General features: G+C 43.5%; 1 protein-coding gene and 1 pseudogene across 1 annotated transcript in view; both read left to right on the top strand.

Moving 5' to 3' along the window:
- Positions 1-26,229, top strand: part of ONECUT1 (one cut homeobox 1) — a 42,789-nt gene extending 16,560 nt beyond the window's left edge. Inside the window, exon 2 of the mRNA XM_006737569.3 lies at positions 19,111-26,229. Coding sequence (XP_006737632.1) covers positions 19,111-19,403 — 293 coding nt within the window. The 3' untranslated portion in view covers positions 19,404-26,229. The remainder of the gene's footprint in view (positions 1-19,110) is intronic.
- Positions 10,270-10,352, top strand: LOC115942454 (U4 spliceosomal RNA; annotated as a pseudogene).
- Positions 26,230-26,342: the final 113 nt, after the last annotated feature.

Genomic DNA, 26,342 nt, shown 5'->3' with positions numbered 1-26,342 from the left:
AAAACAAAACAAAACAGGGGGGCGCCTGGGTAGCTCAGTCAGTTAAGCATCTGCCTTCCACTCAGGTCATGATCTCACGGTCCTGGGAAAGAGCCCAGCGTTGGGCTCCCTGCTCAGTGGGGAGTCTGCTTCTCCCTCTCCCTCCGCCCCTCCCCATGCTTGTGCGTTCGTGCGCACGCGCTCTCTCTCTCTCAAATAAATAAAATCGTTTAAATAAATAGAAGTATAAAGATAAAGATACATTTAAATTTTTTATTTTTCACAAAGTTGAGCTCATAGAGAATTTACAGTTGACAGTGTCATTAACTATTATCCAAAAGCTTGATTTTTTAAATTTTTATTTGGAAATTATTTCAAGTTTTTTAAAAAATAGTACAAAGTACATTCATATACCCTTTTCCCAATTGTTAACAGGACCAGCCAACCAGCTGTTAGCTTTTACCCCCCATTTGCTTTATCATATGTGCACACATGGTCAAGTGCTCATGCTCACTCTCTGTCCCTGTCTCTCTCTTTCTCTCTCACATACACACACACACACACACACAGAAATCTTTTTTGTGGACCATTTGAGGGTAAGTTACATCCATTTGGTCCCTTTCCCCTAAATCCTTAAGAGTGTATTTCCACGAGAGAGCCGTTCCCTTACGCAACTACAGTTCACTTTTGTCAGTTTACCCGGTAATGTCCTACATAGCATTATTCTCCTCCAAGACAGGATCCAATCTTGAGGTGAGTTGTCATATCTCTTTTTTCTTTAATCTGAAACAACTCCACAGCCTTTCTTTACCTTTTATAACACTGACACGTTTGACACATACGATCCCCACTTTTATTTTATTTTATTTTATTTATTTGCCAGAGAGAGAGAGAGAGCACAAGCAGGGGGAGCGGCAGGCAGAGGGAGAAGCAGGCTTCCCACTGAACAGGGAGCCCAATGCGGGGCTTGATCCCAGGACCCTGAGATCATGACCTGAGCCGAAGGCAGATGCTTAACCGACTGAGCCACCCAGGCATCTCCGATCCCCACTTTTTAAAAACGGTATTTCTCATTTTGTGTTTGACTGATGTTTCCTTGTGAAGGGATTGAGGTGATGCTTTCTAACCCAGAAAGCTGCATGGGTGAGGTGTGTCCTTCTCAGAGGATCACATTAGAGGCCCACAAAGTCTGTCTGTCCCTCACTTAACTGGTGAGTTCATTTCGATCACCCAGTCAAGCTGTTGCCGAGTTTCTCCACTGCATAATCACTGTTGTGGGTTGTTTTTTTTTCTTTCTTACAACTAATAAGCAATCTATGGGTAGACACTTTAAGGTGATGGAAATATCCTGCTTCTTTAAAAACTCCCCATAGATTTAGCATCTACTGATTCTTGCCTGATCTAGTCTTTTATCACAATGGTTTCAGAATGAGTCTCCATCTCCAGCAGTCCTGCCAGGTTTAGCAGACAGCTCTCAGCTTTCTTCATTGGTAAGAGCTCCCTTCCCTTTCATTGATACATCCATTTATTATTGGTGTAAACTCAGACATTCCTTTTTTTCCCTGATGCTTTATAATTCATTACTGTACTCACCTATTTCAGTGCTCAAATTATCCCACATTTGACCAGTGGGAGCCCCTTTAATATGGCTCCTGAGTTGTGACATTCATCCTTTTTTTTTTAAACTTTCTGGTGTTATAATAAGATGTACCAAGCTCATCTGTTACCTACCCTGTCCCAACCCTAGAATCTGCCACTTCCTAATGTATTATGCTGGGGAATGATATTAGAGACCAAGAAGTCCTGGGCGCTAGGGGTAGCTGCTAGGGTGACTTTGTTTTGGGATCCCTCAGAAAAATCCAGGAAATATATGTATGCTTATTTATACACACACATGCAAATATACACATATATTCATACATACATAATATACATATACACATAAACACGTTTATGTACATATTTTTTAAATCATGAGTTCACACCAATACCTTCACATCCAATTGCAATATATACCCACAGGATTTTTTCTTGCCTTCTCCTATTCCATATTTGTTCAGGCATATCCTGGAGATATTGTGGGTTCAGTTTCAGACCACTGCAATAAGACACATATTGCAATAAAGTGAGTCAAATGAATTATTTGGTTTCCCAGTGCATATAAAAGTTATGTTTATACTATACTATTAAGTGTAGAATATCATTATGTCTATAAAAGGTGCATACCTTAATTAAAAATACTTTATTGCTGGGCACCCGGGTGGCTCAGTAGGTTAAATGTCTGCCTTCAGCTCAGGTCATGGTCCCACATCAGGCTCCCTGCTCAGTGGGGAGCCTGCTTCTCCCTCTGCCCCTCCCCCCCATTCATGCGTGCTTTCTCTCTCTCAAAAATAAATAAAATCTTAAAAAAATACTTAATTGCTAAAAAATGTGGACCATCATCTGAGCTTTAGCAAGTCATAATCACTGATCACAGATCACCGTAACAAATGTAATAATGAAAAGGTTTGAAATATTTTAAGAATTACCAAAGTATGATACAGAAACACAGAGTGAGTAAATGCTGTTGGAAAAATGGCATTAATAAACTTGCTCCATGAGGATTGCCATAAACCTTCAACTTGTAAAAAAAAAAAAATAATAATAATAATGCACTATCCACAAAGCACAATGAAACAAACTGGGTCTGTCTGCCCCTTCCTCTAAAGTAAGAACCCTGGCATCTATAACATCTCTCTCTCTTTCTTTCTCTCTCCGCCACCCATGCTTACTCATTTACTCAATCCTATAATACACCTAAAATAATTTCAAAATTGCTTCACCCATACCCATAAAATAAACAAACCTGTTATAAAAATGTTTAAGTAGTGTTCATTTGCAATTCTTACCCCATACCTATGCCCCAGCATCACTGGGGAACTTGTTAGAAGTCCTACTGATTCAGAAACTCTGAGGTAGAGCCCAGGAATCGGTGTTGTTTTTTAAAGATTTTATTTATTTATTTGGCAGAGAGACACAGCGAGAGAGAGAACACAAGCAGGGGGAGTGGGAGAGGGAGAAGCAGGCTTCCCGCGGAGCAGGGAGCCCGATGTGGGGCTCGATCCCAGGACTCTGGGATCATGACCTGAGCCGAAGGCAGACACTTAACCTACTGAGTCACCCAGGCGCCCAGGAATCTGTGTTTTTACAAGCTCTGAGAATAAGAAGCATAGCTGGAAATATGTAGCGTGGGTTTATGATAGGTGTATGTGTGTGTACACAGAACCAGGTATTATGTAAAGTAGTGCTTTAAATGTATTCTAAATGTAGGGGCGCCTGGGTGGCTCAGTTGGTTGGGCGACTCCCTTTGGCTCAGGTCATGATCCTGGACTCCCAGGGTCGAGTCCCGCATCGGGCTCCCTGCTCAGCGGGGAGTCAGCTTCTCCCTCTGACCCTCCTCCCTCTCATGCTCTCTATCATTCTTTCTCTCTCTCAATTAAAAAAAAAAATCTTTAAATGTAACAGCCATAAAACAGGTCCAGTGTAGACTAATAGGGATTTTTCTGTCACAGCGTGGGTGCGGAGGTGTAACGTAAGAGAAAATAAACACCCCAGTTCTATTTCTCTTCCTGGTGCCAGGAGGATAATCAGAAGGCAGAGGGCGAGTGTGAAGTACCGTCACTTGCCAGAGGGGGCCCCCTCCGTGTTAGACATTTGAGAGTACACTCAAGATGGAGGAGGTATCCTCAGTGCTGAAAAGCTCACAGCTGGTAATCTGTTCCTTTCTGTTCTCCCCTAACATTGATTTGTGCCCCTTGATTTGACTGCATCCCTGTAGTTGACTGAGGTGTGCATGGACCAATCACGACCCAGACTTAGCAAGGACAAACACAGTATCTTTCTGCCCTCCGATACCCAGTGCCCCCACGTAGGTACTTCATCTGGGTGAGGCTGACTGCCCTGTTCCCAGCTTATTTCATTGCCCCAGCCCAAATTCAGCCCCTCTGCATCTTCTGCTCTTCCACTCTGTTACTTCAGCCTCCTCCCCACCTGGCCCTGAACTACCTTACGACTCAGTCATAGGAGAGGTGACAGCACCAGTTTCCTTCACCAGGGGCTCAGCCCCCCTTTCCCTGACTTCTCAATGACAATTTAGAAATATCCCCCACAACACCATTAAACTGCTTCTAAAAAGTTATCCAGTGAAAGGATTAAAAAGATCTCATGGCATTTCATTCTCTGTACACATTTTCAAAATTTAAGGACTTGTGTCTTGGTTGTCTCCATTTTCTGTGGGCCCACATCCAAATTATTTTTTCCAACAAGGATGCTGAATATGCCAAAGAAGTAATCCATGGTCTACTGTTATGGAACTCATGGTCTAGTGAGAGAGATGAGTAGGTAAATAATTATCTGGGGAAATGGTGGGGAGGTGGTCTGAGCATAGGAGACAAGAGTTCTCTTTGGATGGGAGAGGGGATGGAGAAGGCTTAGCAGAAAATGAGATACTTGAGCTGGGCTTTGAGTACATAGGGAAACTTTCGTATAGAAAAGAAAGACAAGGGAGGACATTCTGGGTGAGGGAACAACCTGAGCAAAAGAAATAGAGGTAAGAAAATTCATGGTGGATCTAGGACTGACTTCTGAGCAGTGTGGCTCAGTAGGGGTGGTGGGCAGGCAGTCGTAGGTAGTGAGATGGGAAAGGTGGTTGCAGTCAGTGTCAAGGTCCTGGAATAGCCACCAACAGCTTTCCTTTCAGGCTCTTGGGAGCCCCTTGTGAGACTAATTATACATGCCATTGGGAAAATAGCATTTACAATTTGATTCTCTGGACAACTTTCCAGAAATACAAACAAGGAAAACCACTAATTTGAAATTTGAAATTAATTATGGAAAATTTCTGATAACTTAGTGAAAAGTCAAAATTGTAGGTTATTTTTGAAGGAATTCCATTTTATAATTTTCAATTGCCATGAATATTATAAAGTCTTATACATGGATAGTAATTAAAGAAATAGGATCAATAAACTAAGAGTTGCAATGCACAGCAGGCCTATATGAGATAATAACACATCATAAGCATGTAATTCATCAGGTCTACCATTTGTTTTGATTTTCTGAGGAATCAACATCAAAAGTAGGGCATTAGTATCATGTTTCCAGTTACTGGGATCCAAAATATTGAGGGCTCTTTAAGATGAGGGATACTGATACGATAAAACTCCAATGGGGGTGCCTGGGTGGCTCAGTTGGTTAAGCGACTGCCTTCGGCTCAGGTCATGATCCTGGAGTCCCAGGATCGAGTCCCGCATTGGGCTCCCCGCTCAGTGGGGTGTCTGCTTCTCCCTCTGACCCTCTCCCCTCTCATGCTCTCTCTCACTCTCTCTCTCTCAAATAAATAAATAAAATTAAAAAAAAAAAAAACTCCAATGGATCAGGCATTAAGAGAAGTGTAGGATAATATTCCATTGTATATATGGACCACATCTTCTTTATCCATTCATCTGTTGAAAGGCATCTTGGCTCCTTCCATGGTTTGGCTATTGCGGACATTGCTGCTATGAACATTGGGGTGCATATGGCCCTTCTTTTCAATACATCTGTATCTTTAGGGTAAATACCTAGTAGTGCAGTTGCTGGGTCGTAGGGTAGCTAAGTGAAATAAGTCAAGCAGAGAAAGACAATTATCATATGGTTTCACTCATATGTGGAACATAAGCAATAGCACAGAGGACCACAGGGGAAGAGAGGGAAATCCGAAGGGGGAGAAATCAGAGAAGGAGACAAACCATGAGAGACTATGGACCCCAGGAAACAGACTGGGGGTTCCAGAGGGGAGGGGGGTGAGGGGAATGGGGTAACAGGGTAATGGGTATTAAGGAAGGCACATGTTATGATGAGCACTGGGTGTTATATATAACTAATGAATCGAACTCTACCTCAAAAACTAATGTACTGTACAGTGGCTAACTGAACATAATAAAAAATATAAATAAATAAATATATATGTGTGTGTGTATAAAATAAAAAAAAAGAGAAGTGTAGGAATTTGAAAATCAGAATTTCTGAGCCAGGCTCCCAGAAAAGAGCCACATTACCTTTTGTTACTAACTGAACAAGCCAGTGCGAGGCAGTGATTCCTTTGAAGCTACAATGCAGGGAAAGAGCTTCATGGAAGGGAGGGTCAGATAGTGGGTGTTTCTTCCTGTGAGTGTGGAAAGGCTTGAGCTTGTGCTCAAGAAAATGTGTGCACATGGGTGTGAATGGCCAGCAAAAGGACAATGCAAGTATCATAGGGATATGAAAATGTATTCATTCACTGAGGATTCTCAGCTCACCGTTCTAGCTCAGGTTCGGCCTGTATGAGAAGGAACACAGAACAAATGGGAGAAGACAAAGTTTGTGGGGAGAAGAACTAAGAGAGTCTAGGGTCCCAGAGAGTGAAAGCTAGTATGATTCTCTGGTGTCCTCTTGGTTTGTGCCCGAGGAGTACCTAGGCCACCCTCCTCATCTCCTCCAGTACCATCAGCAGTCCCTGCCCAGGCTATCATCCCAGCTCCACCATTTACTGGCAGCGTGACCTTAGGCCAGTTCCTGGACCCCGGAACCTCAGGCTGCCCATCTGTAAACTAGAGATAATGGTAGTACCTACCTCCCACACTTGTTGAGAGGCTCTGTAAGGTGACACACATGTGGAGCATAGCACAGGGGAAGCAGCCACACGTTTTGACTGATCCTGTTCCACCCCCCCAAGTGCAGGCAGCCTCTGCCCTCTGGATCATAAAGTCCAGTAGCCTAACCTCCTGGGCTACAGACTATTGAGCTTTAGCTAGAGAAGAGAGGTTGAGGGAAATATTTTATATGCTGACTCCAGAAGGAGTCCAGGCAGCAGATGCATGGGAAGGCAGATCTCTGTTCTGGATGGCTCTGTCAAAGTAGCCAACAGGACAGGGTGGTGAGGGGTTTGGGTGACTTTTCCAACCAGAATAGGATGGAGGACACTCCCAGCTTTAGCTGCTCCCCATCTTTCTTTTTCCATTTGATCAGCTCAGTTTCATGTAGCTTCCTCTCCAAGCACACATCCCCGTGGAGATAGCTGTCCCCTGCTCCTCGGCATCCCTACTGGAACTAGATTCCCTCCCCCAGGCCAGTGGGGGTGTGCTCTCCCCACCCTGCCCAATCTCCCTCCAGTTCAATTTCCATGCACCCACTCTCCTGGGTGGGCTCACTGTAATCCTTTCAGGCACGGCAAGACGGGGCTGGCTGACAACGGGCCTGCTACTCGCTGCCCAACTGCTCCTGCCCTGCTCACCGTGGCTGTGGGTTCCCTGGGCTCCCTTTCACCCGCTGCTCCTGCCCATTTAACCGTTTCAGAGGCTGACATCTGCCTGCAGGGTGCACTGGGCTGGAGGTCCCCCACCCCATCAGCTGTGTGCCCATAGGCAAGTCACCCAACCACTCTGACATTGTTTCTTCATCTACAGAAAAAGAAGGAATACCCATTTCTACCTCACTTGAGTTTTGTGGGGATCACATAGGAAGGTTCAATGGTGATGTTTTAAGCACTGTAAAGCAAGATACAGGGGTGAATTATAGGGGTCATTTCTGGCTGGGAATGTCTGGTGGCAGGTTTCTAGTAGGCCTTCCACGTACATGCCCAGAAGAGTTTCCACTGGTGCCCTGGCTACCCACAAACTCACAGACATGAGCGAAGCTAGCCTGTGGCCAGCAGGTTGCATTGGCTGCACCTCCCCCTGCCGGGCACCACAGTTTCCAGACAATTTGTGTGTGTCCCCGTGCAAAGGCTGCCTTTGACCATATCAGTCAGAACTCACTGGAGTTGCTGTTTAAATGGTACATTGTGCATTCTGCTGTGGCCTCTAAAGCTGACATTCAAGAGCTGCCTCATTCCAAAAACAACTGGGGGCCTGGCTTATAAAAAATATGTGTGGTATAGCAAAATAATGCAAGGCAAAGTATGCCAGCACTGAGACTCCTGGAGTCTCAGCTATAATCCTGAAACTGTTGCAGCCCATTCACTAGCTGTCTGATCTCCACAGTGCGAGTGTTGGCCTGTAAAATGGGCTCAGGAACCTGCAATGTTCACGTCCAGAGTTCTGCTTTTTACATCTCTTACAACCACTATCTTGTTTTACTGAAATCTGTTTTATTTGCATTCTTGTTCCTCCACGTAGAGTTTGCTTTGAAAAGCAGCTTCAAGGCACCTGGGTGGCTCAGTCAGTTAAGCATCTGCCTTTGGCTCAGGTCATGATCTCACCCCACATCGGGCTCTCAGCTCAGCAGGGAGCCTGCTTCTCCCTCTCCCCCGTCCCTCCTCCCTGCTCGCTCGCTCTCTCTCTCTCAAATAAATGAATAAATAAAATCTTTAAAAAAAAAAGAAAGAAAAGAAAAGCAGCTTCAGCTGTCAAGAGAGAGTCTTTGGGGGCTCAGTAGACATGAAGAGCCAACCCCTGCTTTCCCTTGCCACAGTTTAGAAGAGGGTCCTTCTCAGGGGCAGACGGAGTGATAACAGAGGACTCATCCTGTGTGCACGCCCAGCGACTTCTTCCATAACAATTTTATTAAGCTATAATTTACATACTATACAATTCACCCATTTAAAGGGTATCATTCAGTGGTTTTAGTAGACTCACAGAGCTGTGCAACTATTACCATAACCAATTTTAGAACCTTTTCATCCCCTCCCCCCAAAAGAAACCCTACACCCATGAGGAGTCACTGGCATTTCCTCCCACTACCCACTCAGCCATAGATAACCACCAGCCTATTTTCTGTCCCTGTGGATTTGCCTATTCTGACCCAGCTGCCTTTTTATCCGTTCTTCCCTACCCCTGAAGCCCCGAGCTCCCCTGAGCAGAGCATGCAGGGATATCTCTGGCAAGCCAATCAGGAATCTGGGTAGAATTTTAGGGTGCACCTTTATGTTACCAGTGTGCCCCACCTAACCTTGGAGGTACTGGAGCAGCAGAGGAACTGAGAGCCTTAGCAGCTGCCTGGACTTTCCTCTCCAAATCCAGGCTGGGCCTCCCCTGAATGATGTGGGACATCACCAGCTTACCTACTCAAGAAGTTTTCAGCACCAGAATTAGCTTGCTTTTTTTTTTTTTTAGGATTTTATTTATTTATTTGACAGAGAGAGAGAGAGAATGAGCGGGGGGGGGGGGGCAGCAGAGGGAGAGGGAGAAGCCAGCTTCCCGCCGAGCAGGGAGCCCAACGCGGGCCTCGATCCCACGACCCTGGGATCATGACCCAAGCTGAAGCAGACATTAACTGACTGAGCCACCCAGGTGTCCCACCAAGATTGGCCTTTAGGGCAAAGACATGGGGTCTCTAGCAAGCCCCTATTAAAATGCCACAGTTTCATGGTGCCCTGGAAATCTCAGCTTTCCCCTTTACTTCTTTCTGAACCACGTCCCGTGGAATCATGCTGAGACAACAGACACTCGGGCAGTTGTTTGGAGGGAGAAAATACTTGGCCATAGCACAGGGACTCACAGGGCACAAGCCACGTATGAAGGGGGAAGCTGTAGGCATACAGTCCTCCCTCAATCCATTACATTCAGACCACCAAATGAATCTGATTTGAATCACCCCGGTCTGGTTCTTCCCTGGGTCCCTCAGTCATTTTACCCTGCCTCTCTGGGGTTCTCCATCCAGACATCAAGGCCAAAACTGCCCTCCTCACAGCATATGTCCCTAAATTTCTCTCAGCCCTATTAAAATTGGTCCTCACAGAGCGGTTGCCGGACTCAGTAATGCCTTTAAAGTGACAGACACAAGCTTTGCCCTTCATTTGGCCCCATTCCCATCTTATTCTGTCAGATAGCATGATTGTCTAGAAGTGAGCCCCCATCCCTGATTTTTCACTTGTCTACCTATGCATCCACCCCTCCCCCCCAAAAAAATACATATTCTCCATAGTCCTTCTTAGTATAACTAAGGTAAGCTAGAATTTTCTAATGGACCTTTACCAATTATGTCTAAGAATAACACAATTTATGGAGTCTAATTTTCCAATCCTACCTGATAATTTTGTTTAGTGTACACACAGGTGTTTTTTTCCCTTCCTACCTCATTGGAAGGTGCTCTGCCCCAAAGATCTTCTCTCTCTAATTTCCCCCTGACCATCTCTGCCTGCCAGGAGTGAGGTGGAGGTAGTAGGGGTATATGGACAGTCTGACAAAAGAGGGGGCGTGTCCTGGAAGGATTGCCCAGCTGTCCCCTAGAGTAAACAGTTCAACCCTCACACTTGTTCAGGTGCCCACGAATGATGTAGAAACCAATAGTCCAAGCTTTGCTCAGTGGCAGTATCGTAGCCAATGAGGTTTATCCGAGGCGCGATTATTGCTAATTGAAACCAATAGTCCTGAACAGGGTCTACACTGCCCGCTGCTTCCCCCTGGAGTGACGTGGAAAGCTGTTTACACACATCAAGTCAAAGAGCTGCACCTTGAAGGGACTATAAGTTATTTATCCAATCCCCTTGTTATACATATACAGTTAAGGAACCTAGGACCGGCTTAGTTAAGGGATTTATTAACCCAGTCATTCAACTCATTAATGACAGAGTCAGAACCACAGCCCAAAACTTCTGATGACCAGTGCGATGCTTTTTACAAAGTCTTCCTCACTCGTAGACTGGGAATACAGAGTACACTGTTGTGACTCTACCTGGACCCACGGTGTATGCTCGGTAAGTACAGTGAAACACACACAGCTCTACCACCCGCAAGAAGACAGCCTTACCCTCATCCACATTTCCATCTCATGTGAAGCAGCCAACTCTAGAGCAAATGATCCAGAAACTCAGGAAGTAAGTTGCATAAATTGCCCTACAGTTGTAATGAAAAAGTAGCAACTCAGTAAAAATATAAACTACAATCGTTTAATGGCTCAGAATCCTAGGTGGGCAAATGCTTAACTCTTCTCAGTGTCTGCAGTACTGGTTGTTATAACTGCTTTAATCTCCAGAGCTCATAAACTTTAGAAGTCGAAACAGCTAGGAGGAATGTGAGTTTATGTGTTATCACCTTCATTCGGAGGAACATGGATCAGAATTATTTGCAGCACTGGCTGATATTCCTGCAGAGCCATTACTTGCTCCTTTTGAGAAGCCATGAGGTGGGAGAAAAGGAAAGTCAACATCGTGGCTATATATTCTCAACAACAGAGTAAGGTTATTTTGGGAATTTTTTGAGAAGATAATAGACTTTGGAAACCAGGAGAGACACTGCAGCCATGTGTTTATCAACTCACAGGGTTTTTGCATCCATAGGGGCCTTGAAACATAGTCTGCTCATTTAAAGAAGGCAGAAAGAAAGATCAAATGATGTGTCCAAGTTCATGCCACAGGCTAGAATCAGAGCAAAGATTCCAGCCTACTGTGCAAATTCAGTATTTATACTTGTATCATGACTAAAGAAGAAGGGAAGGAGTAAAAAATTAATTTGCAAACATCTAGAATACTCCCTTAAGGGTTTATAGTTTTAATAATCACTTCAACATATGTTATCTTTTCTTTTTACTTTTATTTGTTTTAAGATTTTATTTATTTATTTGAGAGAGAGAGAGACAGAGATACAAGAGAGAGAGCACAAGCAGGGAGGAGTGGAAGAAGCAGGCTCCCCACTGAGCAGGGAGCCCGATACGGGGCTTGATTCCAGGACCCTGAGATCATGACCTGAGCCGAAGGCAGACGCTTAATGACTGAGCCACCCAGGCGCCCCGAGAAACACCATTCTAAGGAACACCATTCCTGAGAGAAATTCCCTGAATAGAGTTCCTTAATCAAAGAAGTTTGGGAGACCCCGTAAGTATCAGTGCACATTAGTATATTAAATTTTGGGAGACCCTGTTAGTATCAGTGCACCTTAACATATTAAAGGCTCTGAGAAGTCCTACATTAAAGAAGCTTGTTTAATCATTAATTAACTCAGCACTTCCCAAACTGAACTCAAAACTCATTGTTCATGAAATACCTTTCAGTATCCTACAGAGTTCATATTTCTTGAAATACAATTGGCTCAGTCTTGCCAGCTATGGGCAAAGCACAGGTCCCAGGCATGCCTAAAATGAAAGCCTCTGTCTTTTATCCATATCCTCATGTGCTGCCTTTTAAAAATAAATAATAATTCTTTACAATCTTTACTCTTATGGTACACAAAGTCATATCTGCCTTTTGCCATCTCCCATGCCTACTTCTGCCTCCCACTTAGGGGAGTGACCTTGCTCATAGAGAAGATCAAAGTCTCCTGTCAGATGGGCTCACTATGCTCTGCTCTGCATACTGCAAATATATCTGTGGCCCACTTTCATAAAGGTGACTCCTGACAGGTCATCTTCCTCTTCAGTTACCTTTCAAAACAATAAGAATCCTCTTTCCTATAATCCAGTTCTATGATAAATACTTCTCTATTTGTAATGGAAACTGTACGCCTAAACAAAATGTGTAACTTTCACATAAAACACAGACAGTGTTGTTCCCTGAGCAGCAGCAGTACCTCGTGTGATGGCTCCCTCCACTCCCCTATTCCTGCTCTCCACCTTGCACACTGCGTGGACTCTCATGACCTCCAGTGGGTGGTCTCCTACCTTATAATGGGTAATCTCTGCCCTGGAATATATTCCATGGAAATTCCAAAGCACTGCTCTCGTTCATATTCTCTTGACAGTTCTAACCACTGTAGTTCTGTACAAGCTTCTAGAAGCACAATTTTATTTCTGTGGGTTGTTCCTCCTAGCCTCTTTGCTAAGGTCACCCAGTGACCCTCAACAAGGTTTAGTACACTCTTCATTCTACTGATATCTCTGTGTTCTAATTCAGCAACTCCAACATCTGCACAGAGTTCTCTCCAGATATACCACGTACACGGAGTCACAGCCACCCCTCTGTAGTACCCACACAGGTAGTGAGTGCCCCTTTATAGCCAGGCACTATGCCAGGATGCCCTGGAGATATGGAATGAGTCAGCCAGGCTCCCTGCGCCTGGAGAATCTCACTTCCCAGGCTCTGACATCGTGACATCTGTAATGCTTGAGAGCTCAGGGCAAAGACTTCCAAACTGCATTTCCCCAACATTAGTATTGCATGAGACATTAATAGACAGTCCCTACTAAACAGAGTTCTAGGGCTAAATAAATCTGGGAAACATAATAACATGTGCTAACATATACTGTGAATTTCGAGGAAGAAGATATATATGGTAGGTTTTTCCCAAATGTACTTGACCTGCAAACCATCTTTTCCTGGAACCTATTGGAGACAGTATCATTCCTCTGACACCATTTGGGAAATGCTGGTTTGGAAGTAGCTTCAGCCCACTCAATCCTACCAAATGCCAAGGACCAGATTGAAGTCATTCAAATATACAAACTGGTTAGGTGGAAAATGGATATTTCTTTGTGATTTCCCTTAGCTCTGCCTTTTGAATGATAAATAAGTTGAGTCTGTACCTGATGCTCAGTTACTTTCATTTCCATAGGTATGTTCTGGGTAATTTACCATCTAGAGCCCTAATGACTTCCCAGTCTATCGTCCTAGCCCACACCTCCCCCGCCCCGCCACCCCAGAGCTCCAGGCCCCATATGTCGTGCTGTCTGCTGGACAACAACCTGTTGGAGATTTTTAACAGAATTTCCAACAAGCACTTCAAATGCAATTTGTCCCACATAGAAGTGATTACTGCTGTCATAAAATTCATTTCTCCATCTGCATTCCCTAATGGCCTCATTACCACCTTCCAATCAGAAACCTGGGACTTGTTCAGAATTCTACCCTCCCAGCCATGTTGTCATTAAGTGCTCCTGGTTCTGTCTTCCAAGAAGCTTGAATTTGGTCTCCATATTCCTCCCCCAACTGTCATTGTCTAATTTGGGGTCCTCACTACAGTGGTTTTCTTAGGTCAGGTTTTCTGGGAAGCAGACTCTAGGTTTCTGAGACTTGCATGTAGGCAGGTTATCAGAGAGAGCTATGGAGAATAATCCCTGTTGGGAGAGTGGAGGAAGAAAAACCAGGCTGAAGAAGTTGAACTTTGATAGTTGCAAGAATAGCCTCAACCAATTCTGTGGGGTGCTATAGAACAGGGTGACCCTTCAAAATTGTCCCAACTTGATGCAAGGGGTTGGGGAGGGGATACATTCCCACTCTCTTCAGTCTCCATCCTCCATACCCCCATCCCCTACTCCCCTCAGCTCCCACCCCACCCCACCTCAAGGCAATTCCCAGAATGGCCCTCAGCTGAGGGCCACCAGCCACCAACTCTTGCAGCAGGTGGAGGAATGAGTGCCTTACTTCTGAGGGGGTCAGGATGGTAACAGCATCCTTGTCCCTAATCTTGCTGCTTTCCAATTTATCCCCCACAACCCCACCAGAGGGGTTTTTCTAGACCCAAATTTAATAACACTATACACGTTCTCAAAATCTTTCAGTAATTCCCCCTTACCAACAAGATAATTCAAATCTGATCTTTGTCTACTAACATTTATGAATCCATCATGAGCACTGCTCCCCATGCTGGGCATGAGTTTGTCCCACGTCTCTCATTAACAAACTCCTACTCATCCTTTCAGGCCCAGTGTAAGCACCCCCTCCTCTTTGATGCCTTCATTAATATCCTCAAGCCAAAGTAATAATCCTGTATACTCTTTTTATACATACAGTCATTTGCTTCAGTGATCATTAGACTGACCTTCTTAAGAGCAAAGCCTGTGTCATATTCATTTGTGAAAGTGAAGGAATGACTCCATCAGCCATGTGCATCAGTATTGTATAAAGCTGGTCTACATGGGCTAATTCAAACTAACTAGAGGTGTCTTCAGTCTAGTCAGCTGTTCTTTCAGAGACTTAATCTAGTTGCCCAGTGAGGGCTATTGGTCCCCAGGGGCAGAGATTCCGTTTGGGGAAATTCAGCTAGTTTGGTATATGTGCTCAATGCTCTGAGGGATTGGGCATTTAGTACATACTTCTCATTATGCTGATGCTACCTCTCATGTTGAAAAGGGGCATAGCCAGTGACCTATGGGATATGTTATAAAAGGTACCATATGGCCTGACTGGCCTCAAAATCTCTCCTTTTTGACTGAGCTTTCCCTTCATGTCCATTCTGAAATTCTCCCTATGATTGGAGTTGGACCAGTGGTCCCTTGGTTGGGGTGAATGCATGGTAGGGCCTAGGCAAGCTAATTCATCTGTAGAAGAGAATTCCTGTGTCTATTTCTATTTTACTCCTTTCAAAAATTTTATATTTTGTGTATGCTTTATAATGTACATCATGTAGTAATAGAGTAACACATATATAATTTATAAATAAATAATATTAGGGAGTGTACACTCAAAACATTTTTTACTGGGGTGCCTGTGTGGCTCAGTCGTTAAGCATCTGCCTTCGGCTCAGGTCATGATCCCAGGGTCCTGGGATCAAGCCCCGCATCGGGCTCCCTGCTCCGCGGGAGGCCTGCTTCTCCCTCTCCCACTCCCCCTGCTTGTGTTCCCTCTCTCGCTGTCTCTCTCTGTCAAATAAATAAATAAAATCTTTTAAAAAAAAATTTTTTTTTACTAAGTAGCGCATGGTTAAAAAAATTTGGAGATCCCTAGATTGCACCCCAAAGACTGGAGTCTCCTTCAGCCTTCACTTATTGGCTTTTCAGCTGATCTGAGTGCTGAGCTAATTTGTGCTAAGGCACTAGGGAAACTCTAAAATCCAGAAGCAATTAAAAATGAAAGATAGGGGCCGGCAGGGGAGCAGGGCTAGGTGAGGAGAGCACAGAGACTATACCTGTCCAGAGCTGATGAACCATCTAGATATTGAGAACCTGGAATACAAAGAGGTAGGAGGTGAGGGGCACCGGGGTGGCTCAGTCGGTTAAGTGTCTGTCGTTGGCTCAGGTCATGATCCCGGGGTCCTGGGATCAAGCCCCGAATTGGGCTCCCTGCTCAGCGGGAAGCCTGCTTCTCCCTCTCCCACTCCCCCTGCTTGTGTTCCTGCTCTCGCTGTGTCTCTCTGTCAAATAAATATTAAAAAGCAGAAAGAGGCAGGAGGTGGAGCAGAGACAGCAATAGGCAGGGCAGCCAACTGGAGGGATGAGGACATATGAAAGAATGACGGGACTTCCAGCAGAGACAGGGACAGGGATATGGTCAACCTGAAGGGTTGGGAGGATGGACCTGTGGAGACTCTGGGCTTGGAGGGGAGCCTGGGTATGACTGGAATGATCCAGGAGCAGGTACAGTCTCATGCTGCACAGCCTCCTAAGTGCGCTGATGGGGACAGTGGCCCTCGGCTGAGACTCAAGTGGCCACCTCACCGCCTGCCTGGCCACAGTGCTTGCCGTCAGCCTTCTCATCCTCTGGGCCATGGGCAGCACCTTCCTGCTCAGTGTTTCTGGGCCCCTGCTTCTGATTCTGGTGCACACCTCACTGCACCTGCAAAACCTCAAGAACAAGATTGAGAACAAGATTGAGAGTATTGGCCTCAAGTGGACGCCAGTGGGGCTGCAACTGGAGGTACTGGGACAAGAGCAAGAGGCTGGATCCTAGGGGTCTGGGATCTGTACCCAAGTCTTGGAGAATGCCACCCCCACTCTGGGTCTGACCCAGGGACCCAGAGCCCTTTCCCAGCCCTTAAAATAGAGTGCTCTCTCCAGTTCAAAAAGCAGGACATCTGCAACTCTCCCCCGAGTTCCAAAATTGGGATATCCCCCCTACCCAGCCCCTGTTACATAAGGGATCAGACTCTACCCCAGCCGTGAACTTGGGGCTTGGAGACCAGAGCATCCAGGATCAACCTCAAACTCTGGACCCAGAGATATTCCCCCATCGCCAATCTGGAACAACCCATTTCCCATGCTCATTCCCAAAGCTAAGATCTGGAACCAAGGCATTTTCTTGAACCCTGGTCTAAGGCTTTTCCACACCCCATCCCAGCTTTGAACCCAGGTCAGGGCATTGCCAGATCTTGAACCCAGGATGCAAGTATTCCCAGCCCCCATCAGGCAAAGGATTCAAGCATCCTGACCCTGTTGAACCCTTGGTTCCAGGTGACCCCCATATTTACCAGTCCCACTTGCCTCTCTCCAGCTCTGCTTAGGGATTCTGCCCCTCCTCCCCAAAGTTCCACATTGATGAGGACCAAGGGGTAGGGTGGGGTGGGGGTAGCCCTGACCCAGAATGGAACATCTGTATCAGTGTTACTGCAACAATAAAGGCTGTTGCATCGCTCAAGCCAAGAAAGGAAAGGAAGGAAGGGGGAGAGAGAGGGAGAAAGAAAGAGAGAGAGAAAGAGAAGGAAGGAAGGGAGGGAAAGAAGAGAAAAGGAAGGAAGGAAGGAAGAAAAGAGAAAGGGAAAGGGAAAGGGAAAGAAAAGAGTAACAGCCTCTACCCCCACCAGGAAGATGCCCCATCTGCGCCTCACTGTGACTGGAGCTCACGTCAGAGTATAGCCGGCCAGAAATGAAGATAGTACTGGCTGGTCCACAGTGCCTATGTGGGGTGCTGAGAGGCAGCAATCTGATTGGAGTCAGGGCATAGGAGCCTTAAGTTGCATTAGCATAACCAGAGCATCATTTTTTTTTAAAGATTTTATTTACTTATTTGACAGAGAGAGAGACAGCGAGAGAGGGAACACAAGCAGGGGGAGTGGGGGAGGGAGAAGCAGGCTTCCTGCTGAGCAGGGAGCCTGATGCAGGGCTTGATCCCAGGACCCTGGGACCATGACCTGAGACGAAGGCAGACGCTTAACCAACTGAACCACCCAGTTGCCCCAAGCATCATTTTTATATAGATTGTATGGTTATCTGGGGATGGCTGTAGGGATTGATTGGTGGTGGAAATTAGGAGTGGGTGAAGGGTGCTGTTAGCAATGCAGCCCTTAGTGCCTCCTTGGCAGGTGGAAGCTGGTGAGCCCTATTAGTCTACAAAGAGGAAGTATGGCACCCGAGATGAGGAGAAACACTTATCCAACACCAAACCCTGGGGGCCCAAGGGCCATCCCCAATGGGATGATACACCAGAATAGTTCTAGCAGCCAAGAAGCATGATACATGATACAGGACCAAAAGACATGAGCAGGGAATGGGCCTTCTGTGTGGGAGCTAAGGTAGGGGAAGAGGGGCACTCCAAAGGAAAAACTTTCATGAAGAGCAAACAGGAGGCACAGAGAGACCCCCAAGGGGAATGTGCCTCATGCAACAGGTTTAGCCCCAATGGCAAGGAAGTAGGCTTCACACCTCCAAGAGTCCTGGTTCCACTGAATAATCAGTGGAAGACTGTTTGATGGGTAAGGTTGCATGCTAACTACAGTTTTCTTACATACGAAGTTGTCTGGGAAACAAAAGAGATCAGAAGGATAACAAATACAATTCCTTTTTATATTGTTTTCAGACTCTCTTAGGCTCTTAGTATTCTACCAGGAGCACACTGTAAAACCTTTGAGGGGTACAGCCCCTTCTAGGTGATAAGACTTTGCATTCATAAAGCATTTCAGTTAACATAAACTGTTGCATATACTATTTCATAAATCCTTACCACAATCCAGCAAGGTAGGTATTCTTTTTTTTTCTTTTTTCTTTTTTTGTCAGAGAGAGAGAGGGAGCACAAGCAGGGGGAGTGGCAGGCCAAGGGAGAAATGCAGTCTCCCTGCTGAGCAAGGAGCCTATGTGGGACTCAGTCCCAGGACCCTGGGATCATGACCTGAGCCGAAGGCAGACGCTTAACCAACTGAACCACCCAGGTGGACTGTTATTCTTATATCCATTTTGCAGACGGTGATATAAAAATTCAAGCAACAAGTTTGTTTTGCCAGAACCCTGTGTTCTGCCGATGAGGTATCTGAGGCCAAGGTGGAGTTCACTGGTTTACCACTTGCCACGGACAAAGAGCAGATGCTTACAAAGCCAGGACCCACACCCAGGACTCACAGAACCCCACCTCCTCCAAATTCTCCATCCTGTATCACACTTCCCTCCCAGCCCACCATGGTCCTAAAAGTAGAGCTCAGCAGCCACAAAGTGGCCTGTGAGGAATGACAAACAAATGTTATTGGCTCTGCCTTCCTACTGTCATATCTCCTGGGCAGTTTGTTCTAACATCTGCTGTGGTTTTTTGTTTGTTTGTTTTTTGTTTTTTGTTTTTTGCAGCATGCAAAAGGAAAGAACAAGAACATGGGAAGGATAGAGGCAACACACCCAAAAAGCCCAGGTTGGTCTTCACAGATGTCCAGCGTCGAACTCTACATGCAATATTCAAGGAAAACAAGCGCCCGTCCAAAGAATTGCAAATCACTATTTCCCAGCAGCTGGGGTTGGAGTTGAGCACCGTCAGCAATTTCTTCATGAACGCGAGGAGGAGGAGTCTGGACAAGTGGCAGGACGAGGGCAGCTCCAATTCAGGCAACTCATCTTCTTCATCAAGCACTTGTACCAAAGCATGAAGGAATAACCACGAACTAAACCTCGGTGGAAAAGCTTTAAATAAAAAAAAATTTTTAAAAGACCAGGACCTCAAGATAGCAGGTTTATACTTAGAAATATTTGAAGAAAAAAAAGCGTTATTTATAGTCCAAAGAAACCAAAGACTTCGCTCACCTGCATTCTGACTTTGTTAGGAGACACACACTTCAGCGGGGCAACGACTTGGCAAGAAAAATTATGAGCGGGAAAGCACCACTGGATCTCACACCTTCCATCCATGATCATTCTTGCTGTGCTTGGCTGTTTTGTGGTTTGGAGCATAGTGATTTTGAGCCATTGAGTGGACCTCTCTTAAGATCAGACTTTCTCATCTGTTCCACCATGCCGCGAAGGTGTATGGTGTCTCAGTACTGTGTGTGGGTACGTGAGTGCATACACACACACACACACACACATATGCCCACACCACCAGTGGTTAGGGACTTAGGCAGGGCTGGTCTTCAGGAAAGGTTGTGCTATAGGGGTACAACCAACATAGTGTGGGGTTGTCTGATTTCATTGGATAGGAGTGTTATTTCGCTCGTCTAGCCTAGCGTTTGAACCTGCCAGGCCGGCAACCTAAATGCAGATTCAAACCCAGCAAAGAAAATTTGAATGACACCTAAACCAGTGCATTCTCTTTGTTTGTTAAGGAATGTTCAGATATTTTTTAAGAAATGAAACAAGAGTTCATCCATTTAAAAAAAAAATCACCTAGGTACCAAAGAACACACTTAATATTATAGTGCAGGTATTTTATTGCAATGATTTTAATAACCAAAGCTATTTTTACACAAGATACTATGTAAAGTTATACGTATGAACTGATCTAGCTGTAATACACATGCCACATAGAATCATGACTATTATTTATGACTCTTGACGCATTTGAAATATTAGTTTTCAGAACTGGCAAGAAAGAATGTAGCTTCAGGGAAGCAATTAATATCATAACAGAGAGATCAGTGTAGTGGACACGTACATCCAGATGGCACACTCCCTTTCGGGATCCATAAATGATACTTAAGTAGACATATGGACATGATCTGTTCATAGCTGAGAAAACCTGGGGATTCTTCCAAAGTAGGACCCCATTTGTAAATTAGAAAACTAAGTTTAACAGAGCAAGTAATTAAACTAGAAAATTTGTTCTAAGTAATGCTTTTTTAGTGAAAGACCACTGAATAAAGGATATCATACTTAGGTTAATTTGACTTAAAGTTGCTTTATGCATTTGACACCAAATACCTTTTTAAAAATACTTTGCAAACACACAAAGTGAGCAGACCAACGTTATTATTAAAATGAACTATCCAGTATTTGTAGTCAAATTGACTTTATTGCCAGTCTCAGATATTGTATGACTTGAATATCAATAGAAATAGCAGATGCAACTGAGAAATGGTGGAATAGTATAGAAAACACCAGAGTTCTAGTCGAGGACAAGACTTTGGGTTCTATAGGCATGAAGCTATTTATTTCACTAAGCATAGCCTCCAAAGTGTACTGCATTCTTTCTTGCTACTGCATTAAGCTGGAAATTTTATGACATAGAGTCCACTCTCTGAAAGGGACAGATAAAACCCTAGACCTGAGCTTCCAAAGACAAAATTTTCAATTTCTATTTTTCCAAATCACTTAACCACAGCTGGAGATATCAAGGGGGAAGAAAAAAGCTAACACAGTTGTGCTAGTAGTACCCAAGTGAGTCACTTGCTTCCCAGAAAAATTCTCTCTGAATTCCATTGAATTGTAACTCATAAAAGTGAATACCTTTTGTACTATTAGGTAAAGAAGTGGGTGCTCTTGGTTAATTACCACACCTAATTAGAAATATAAAATGAAATGTTATACCTACAATAAGTTGTTGATTGAGATTCATTAAAATGCTAAAGAAAAAAAAATTTGAACTATCTTGACACAAAAACCTAACTCCCTAAGGTCTGAGCGTCTTGTCTAGGTCTAGAAGAGACAGACACCTGGAGAGATGAAGCTAAACCAACAAGCCATCTGGGTCTCCTTCATATCTGCTGTAGAATGAGAAAAGCAAGCCAACACATGCTTCTCCTTTAATGAAATAGCGCATTTGCCTTGACACATTTTGTCTTAGTATTTTTTTTTAATCTCACACCAAATTCCAGCTTAAAATTTTCCCTTCCAAACATGGCACAATTACAATTCAACTATTAAAAGAGACCATTTCAATGGCCACCCCTAGAGATTTGCTTAACACATAATCTTGTCGATGACATAAACCAAAAGGAAAAAAAACGGATTAACTTTTTCTCTCTCTCCAGAATGGAGGGGGCCAGGAGTACAGCTATATATTTATAATTTAGGAGGGAGGAAAGCCTTATTTATTTAAAACATGAGAATTTTAAATGCAGGGAAACTCAAGCTGTGTCTACACACAGTCTTACCAAATTCAGCACCCCAGGGAAAACAAAAGTTGATTTCAAACACCGTGGTTTTTTGCTTTGTTTTTGCTATATTACTCCTTCAGATTAATCCAATTGCATTTTACATTTTTGACCAATTATTTTAGTACTATGTAGACACAGTCTCAAAGAAAATTACATTTCTAATATTCCCATCATAATGGTTTTTTGAAAAATAATCCAGTGATCCTGTTTGCTAACACCAAAGATAATTTTCATACCAGCATTGAATTTGCACCCATTACACAATTTCAGGGCCTAGAGATATATTTTCTCATAAACAGATGCACAAATCAGAGCCTGAAAAGCAATTTTTTTACTAGACTGTTCAAGCATACTCACAACCTTTGCTTTTTAGAAGTCATAATGGACAAACTCAGCTTCTCACGAGCAATACACTCGTTACGTCATATATGACTGATTATTGCTTCTAATGTGGCATGTAGCATTAATTTATGGCTCAGGTTTTCTTAACCTACCACATTCAGTGGAGCAGATCACGTGCCAGTTGCTCACCCATTATTTCTCAATCCTTTTGCAAAATTCACCTAAAAAGATATCTCACTCTTTCATTTGTACGTTTGTTTATTCCAACACTGCACTTCACATAACATGTTTTGGGGGGGGGAGTTGGTAGAATGGAAGTTAGACTGTTTTCGACCATAAATCATTCAGGTCCTCTCGTGACTATAAGCTTCCCTGAAAGGGGGCAAAGAGAGAGAGTGGGAGATGTGAAGTCTGGACACTCCAAAAGCCCAGATTTCAGTGAGTGTTCAGGTACATGAATTCTGGATGTCAGGAACTAAGTATCCAGTCCCTGGATGCAGCTGGCCTAGATCCCCAAACCCAAAGAGAATGTGGAGAAATTCAGACATTCCAACTGAACATGTCACTCACTCTGCCCCCCAAAAAGCATAATTACTTTTCCGGGAAAAAAGTAAAAGTACTACGCTACTTTTGGACTCATGCCACTTGCATTGCTACCCCAGGTGAATGATCCGTCTTTGCAGGTTAAATGCAAACTTTGCTATACCAAAGAGTCCTAGGACATTTTCACATGAGCTATAAAGGCATTTTCCCTAAGAAAGGTCCTCCCTTCTTTGTACATAAAGGATGAAAACTATGCATTTAGCAAACAAAGAGAAAGCACTTCTCCCTTTCCTATCTAGTTGTTTAGGGTGCATTCAAACACCAGAGGCCATTTTGAGATGCGATTGGCCTTCTGGATTATTCTTGTGGTGTGGTTAGCTTTACAGTACATTTGGTAACTATTTCCTAAATAGTAAGGACAAAGAAGCAGAAGGTAAGAAATAGCTACTTCCATGTGTTTAAAAAAAAAAAAAAGAAAAAAAGGAAAAAAAAAGAAAAAAAGAAAAAAAAGTGTAAAAATCTACTATTTATAGTGTGAACCAAAGACGCTACCTCACTCGATTTCCATTGGTGATTTTAATCACATTGATGATACCAAAGAATACCAAAGATATTTTCATGCACGGCCTTGGTCTGCAGAGGGAACTCCACCCTTTTCCCTCCCCCACCTCCCCCCCTCACTCTTCACTCAGTGTGTAAACTTGTCTTCATTCTTAATAATAATGATACGAAATGATAACAACATTAGGAAATACTACTCTTACTACTGCTAGTTCTACTTGTAAATCTCTAGGCAAACATGTTGCAAACTTTGTAAACTCCTAGGACGAGTGCCTTGCTTGAACCAAAGTGTTAAACCGCTGTTGACCTCTCACCTTATACTCTTTGAATACCTCAGCCTCTTAGAAAGGCCACTAATGAAAAAAAAAAAAAAGGAATAATTATTCACCGTGGTGCTTTTTCCGTGCAACCATGCAATGAAACTTTCTTTGATACCAAAGGATGACTTCTTCCCCCCAATTTCTTGCTGATAAACCAAAGCTCCTCCTCCTCGTTCCCTCTCGAGGTTCTCCCACTTCACCGAGTCCCTTCACCAGGCAGGCCGTGCATCACTTTTACCAATTCCTCCAAATACCTCATAGTAATAAAGTTTTAGGGTTATGTTGTATAGAGAGTCTATGTGATAAGGCAGAACTTACTAGTTTGATAATTGTTAAGGTTACTTTTAAAAAAAACTTTATAATTCTTATTTATTTTGTAGTTTGTATGTTTGGGATGTCCCCCGCCCCCCCCCCTTCGGTTTGGGGTTTATTTTCTTGGCAGAACTGCTCTGTTGCTCAAGGAAGACTTAATTTCTGGAAATGTTCCCCAGGTGGGTTAAGGGTTGTGTAAAAATGCAAGAATGGAATAAGAAATGATTCTCATTTTGATGGTTACTTATGAAGTTTTTGTGTTTCGTAGTAAATTTGTTTCCACAGGGTAAAAATATATATATATATATATAATCTCTTTTTTGTGAAACTGGTTCCTATTTTTCTCTATAATGTGCTGTGATTTTTTAATTTAATTACATTTTATATGAGCTTATTTAATCACCGCTTTAATTTATGACTGTGTAGTTTTTACAGTGTATATAGTAGAATTGAAATGGCCAAAGCTTTACGTTACAATCTTTTTGTTCTTGATGCTAAGATAAGCTGAAGGCAAGAGCTTCTCTTAACTGCAGGGTGTATCTTTAGCTTTTTCTTAGCAGGCACTTCAATGTGTGTTGTGAACACTGCCAGGTTCCCCCCTCAAAAAACTTGTACATGCCAAAATGAGTGTTTCGAGGTAGTCCTTTTTGTCACTTAGAAAGGAGAAAGGCATTTATTTGTGTTCTTCCTTTAATTTATTATTATTATTTTTTTTTTTTTAGAAAAGATTATTTTGCAGGTTAGACCTGAAATTCCAAAGAATTTAGGAGTTGTTTCATGTTTCAAAGCACCGGCATTTGTGAGATACTTTGCTACTTTTTTTTAAACCATTCACACGGGTATGAGAAGTGAAGAGTGTAAAAAAAAAAAAAAAAAAAAAAAAAAACTCAAAAGAGGCAAGCTAACTTGAATTTGGAAATCCTCTTCAGTTTCACCAAGTTTCTGAACTGCTTCAAGGCAAGGGGCAGGGCAAAGGGGCAGTTCCTCTTGCAGAGCTGAGGGAAGTATAATAGCTTCATGCCCTAACAGAAAGTCAAGGCTAAGAGGCAGCTGAGCCAGCTCCTGCCTGGCTGGCCAACCCATAGAAGAAGCAACACTTGATTGCTCGGCCCCAGTTATCAAGGAAAATGCTTCACAGGTACACTTTCCTCTCCACATCTGTTTCTTGTAATCTGCCACCTACAATTCCTCCCCACTCCCCCTACCCCCACTCCCCCCACCCACCAAAATGGCAAGAGCTCTCCTCAAATGTCAGAGTCTCGAGTGAATGTCCCCAGCCCTATTAGAGTTGGTCTCTTACCACTCTTCGTCTTCCCACTACTTTTCTTGTCCACACCAGAGATGGGCCCTGCCCCAGGCCCCCGTAATTGAGGCTGTTCAGATACTTGACCTGCTTTAGGTCAACACAGACACACAATTCTCAGCCGACTAGTGGCATCCTCAGAAGCGCCGGTGCCCACTGCTTTGTTTTATGTGGCTGAAATAAGTTGCTTCAACTCCATGGCATAAATCCATAGATGTAAATATTTTTCCTCTCAATACAAGAATTTTATCTTATTTTCTTCTGCAGGGGTCTTAGGGGTGGGGAAAGAAAGGGAGGGCTTAGACTTTGGGTCAAATGTTCCATTTTCTTAGAAACATTTTTATACTCCGTATGTATGTTAATAGGGCAATAAATCTCCTCTGAGTTGCAGGATCATTGGTAAGCATTGACTAATTATTTGTTTTTAATACAAATGCTGAGCAGTGAGTTGCAGAAACCCCAGGAAAATGGTTGAGGAAGTAGACTTTTACCATCAGCAATGAAACGCTGAACAGAGTTGTATTCACAAGGTCATATTTTCTGTTTCTGTGTTAGTTTTGATTTTTTTTTCTTTTTTGTGGTATGTTCTGCATTTATTACATAATCATTGTGGGCTCATTTTAGATTTGCCATCTGAACCAAGTGACAAGTATTTTTTAACAAAATAAAATTTAAAACATTGTCTTCCACTTGCTTCGGTAGTTGTCTTCATATCTCCCTGTGTTTCTTGTCCCTTCAGAAGGTGGCCCATCTGTCACTCACTTAGACCTGTCCCTTCCCCCCTTCTATTTTCAGTATACCTTTGACCTTAGCTATTGTTTGAGTGTGACTCAGTTTCCCTGTTCAAGTTAGCTTGATGGTTTATTATGTAAGGAGGGTGCCTAAGACAATCATCAGGTAAAAAAAAAAAATTAAAAATTAAGTTTTAAAAAGATCAGTAGAGTAGAAAATCTTCCAAGAGCAGAGGGAGTTCTTCCTTAACAATGAAAAAAAAAAAAGTAAATACATAATTAAATAATTAATTAATTTAAAAACCTAACCATGAGGGGCTTAGAAGATTTTTGATAAAAGACAAATGTTGCTGTCATTTTCTTTGTCAATTAGAAAGCAGTGGTA

The sequence above is a fragment of the Leptonychotes weddellii genome, chromosome 9, assembly GCF_054177405.1.
Source record: "Leptonychotes weddellii isolate Sample4059 chromosome 9, ASM5417740v2, whole genome shotgun sequence".
Taxonomy (NCBI): Eukaryota; Metazoa; Chordata; class Mammalia; order Carnivora; family Phocidae; genus Leptonychotes; species Leptonychotes weddellii.
Note: the sequence above shows the minus strand (reverse complement) of the source record. Positions and strands in the feature narration are given on the sequence as shown.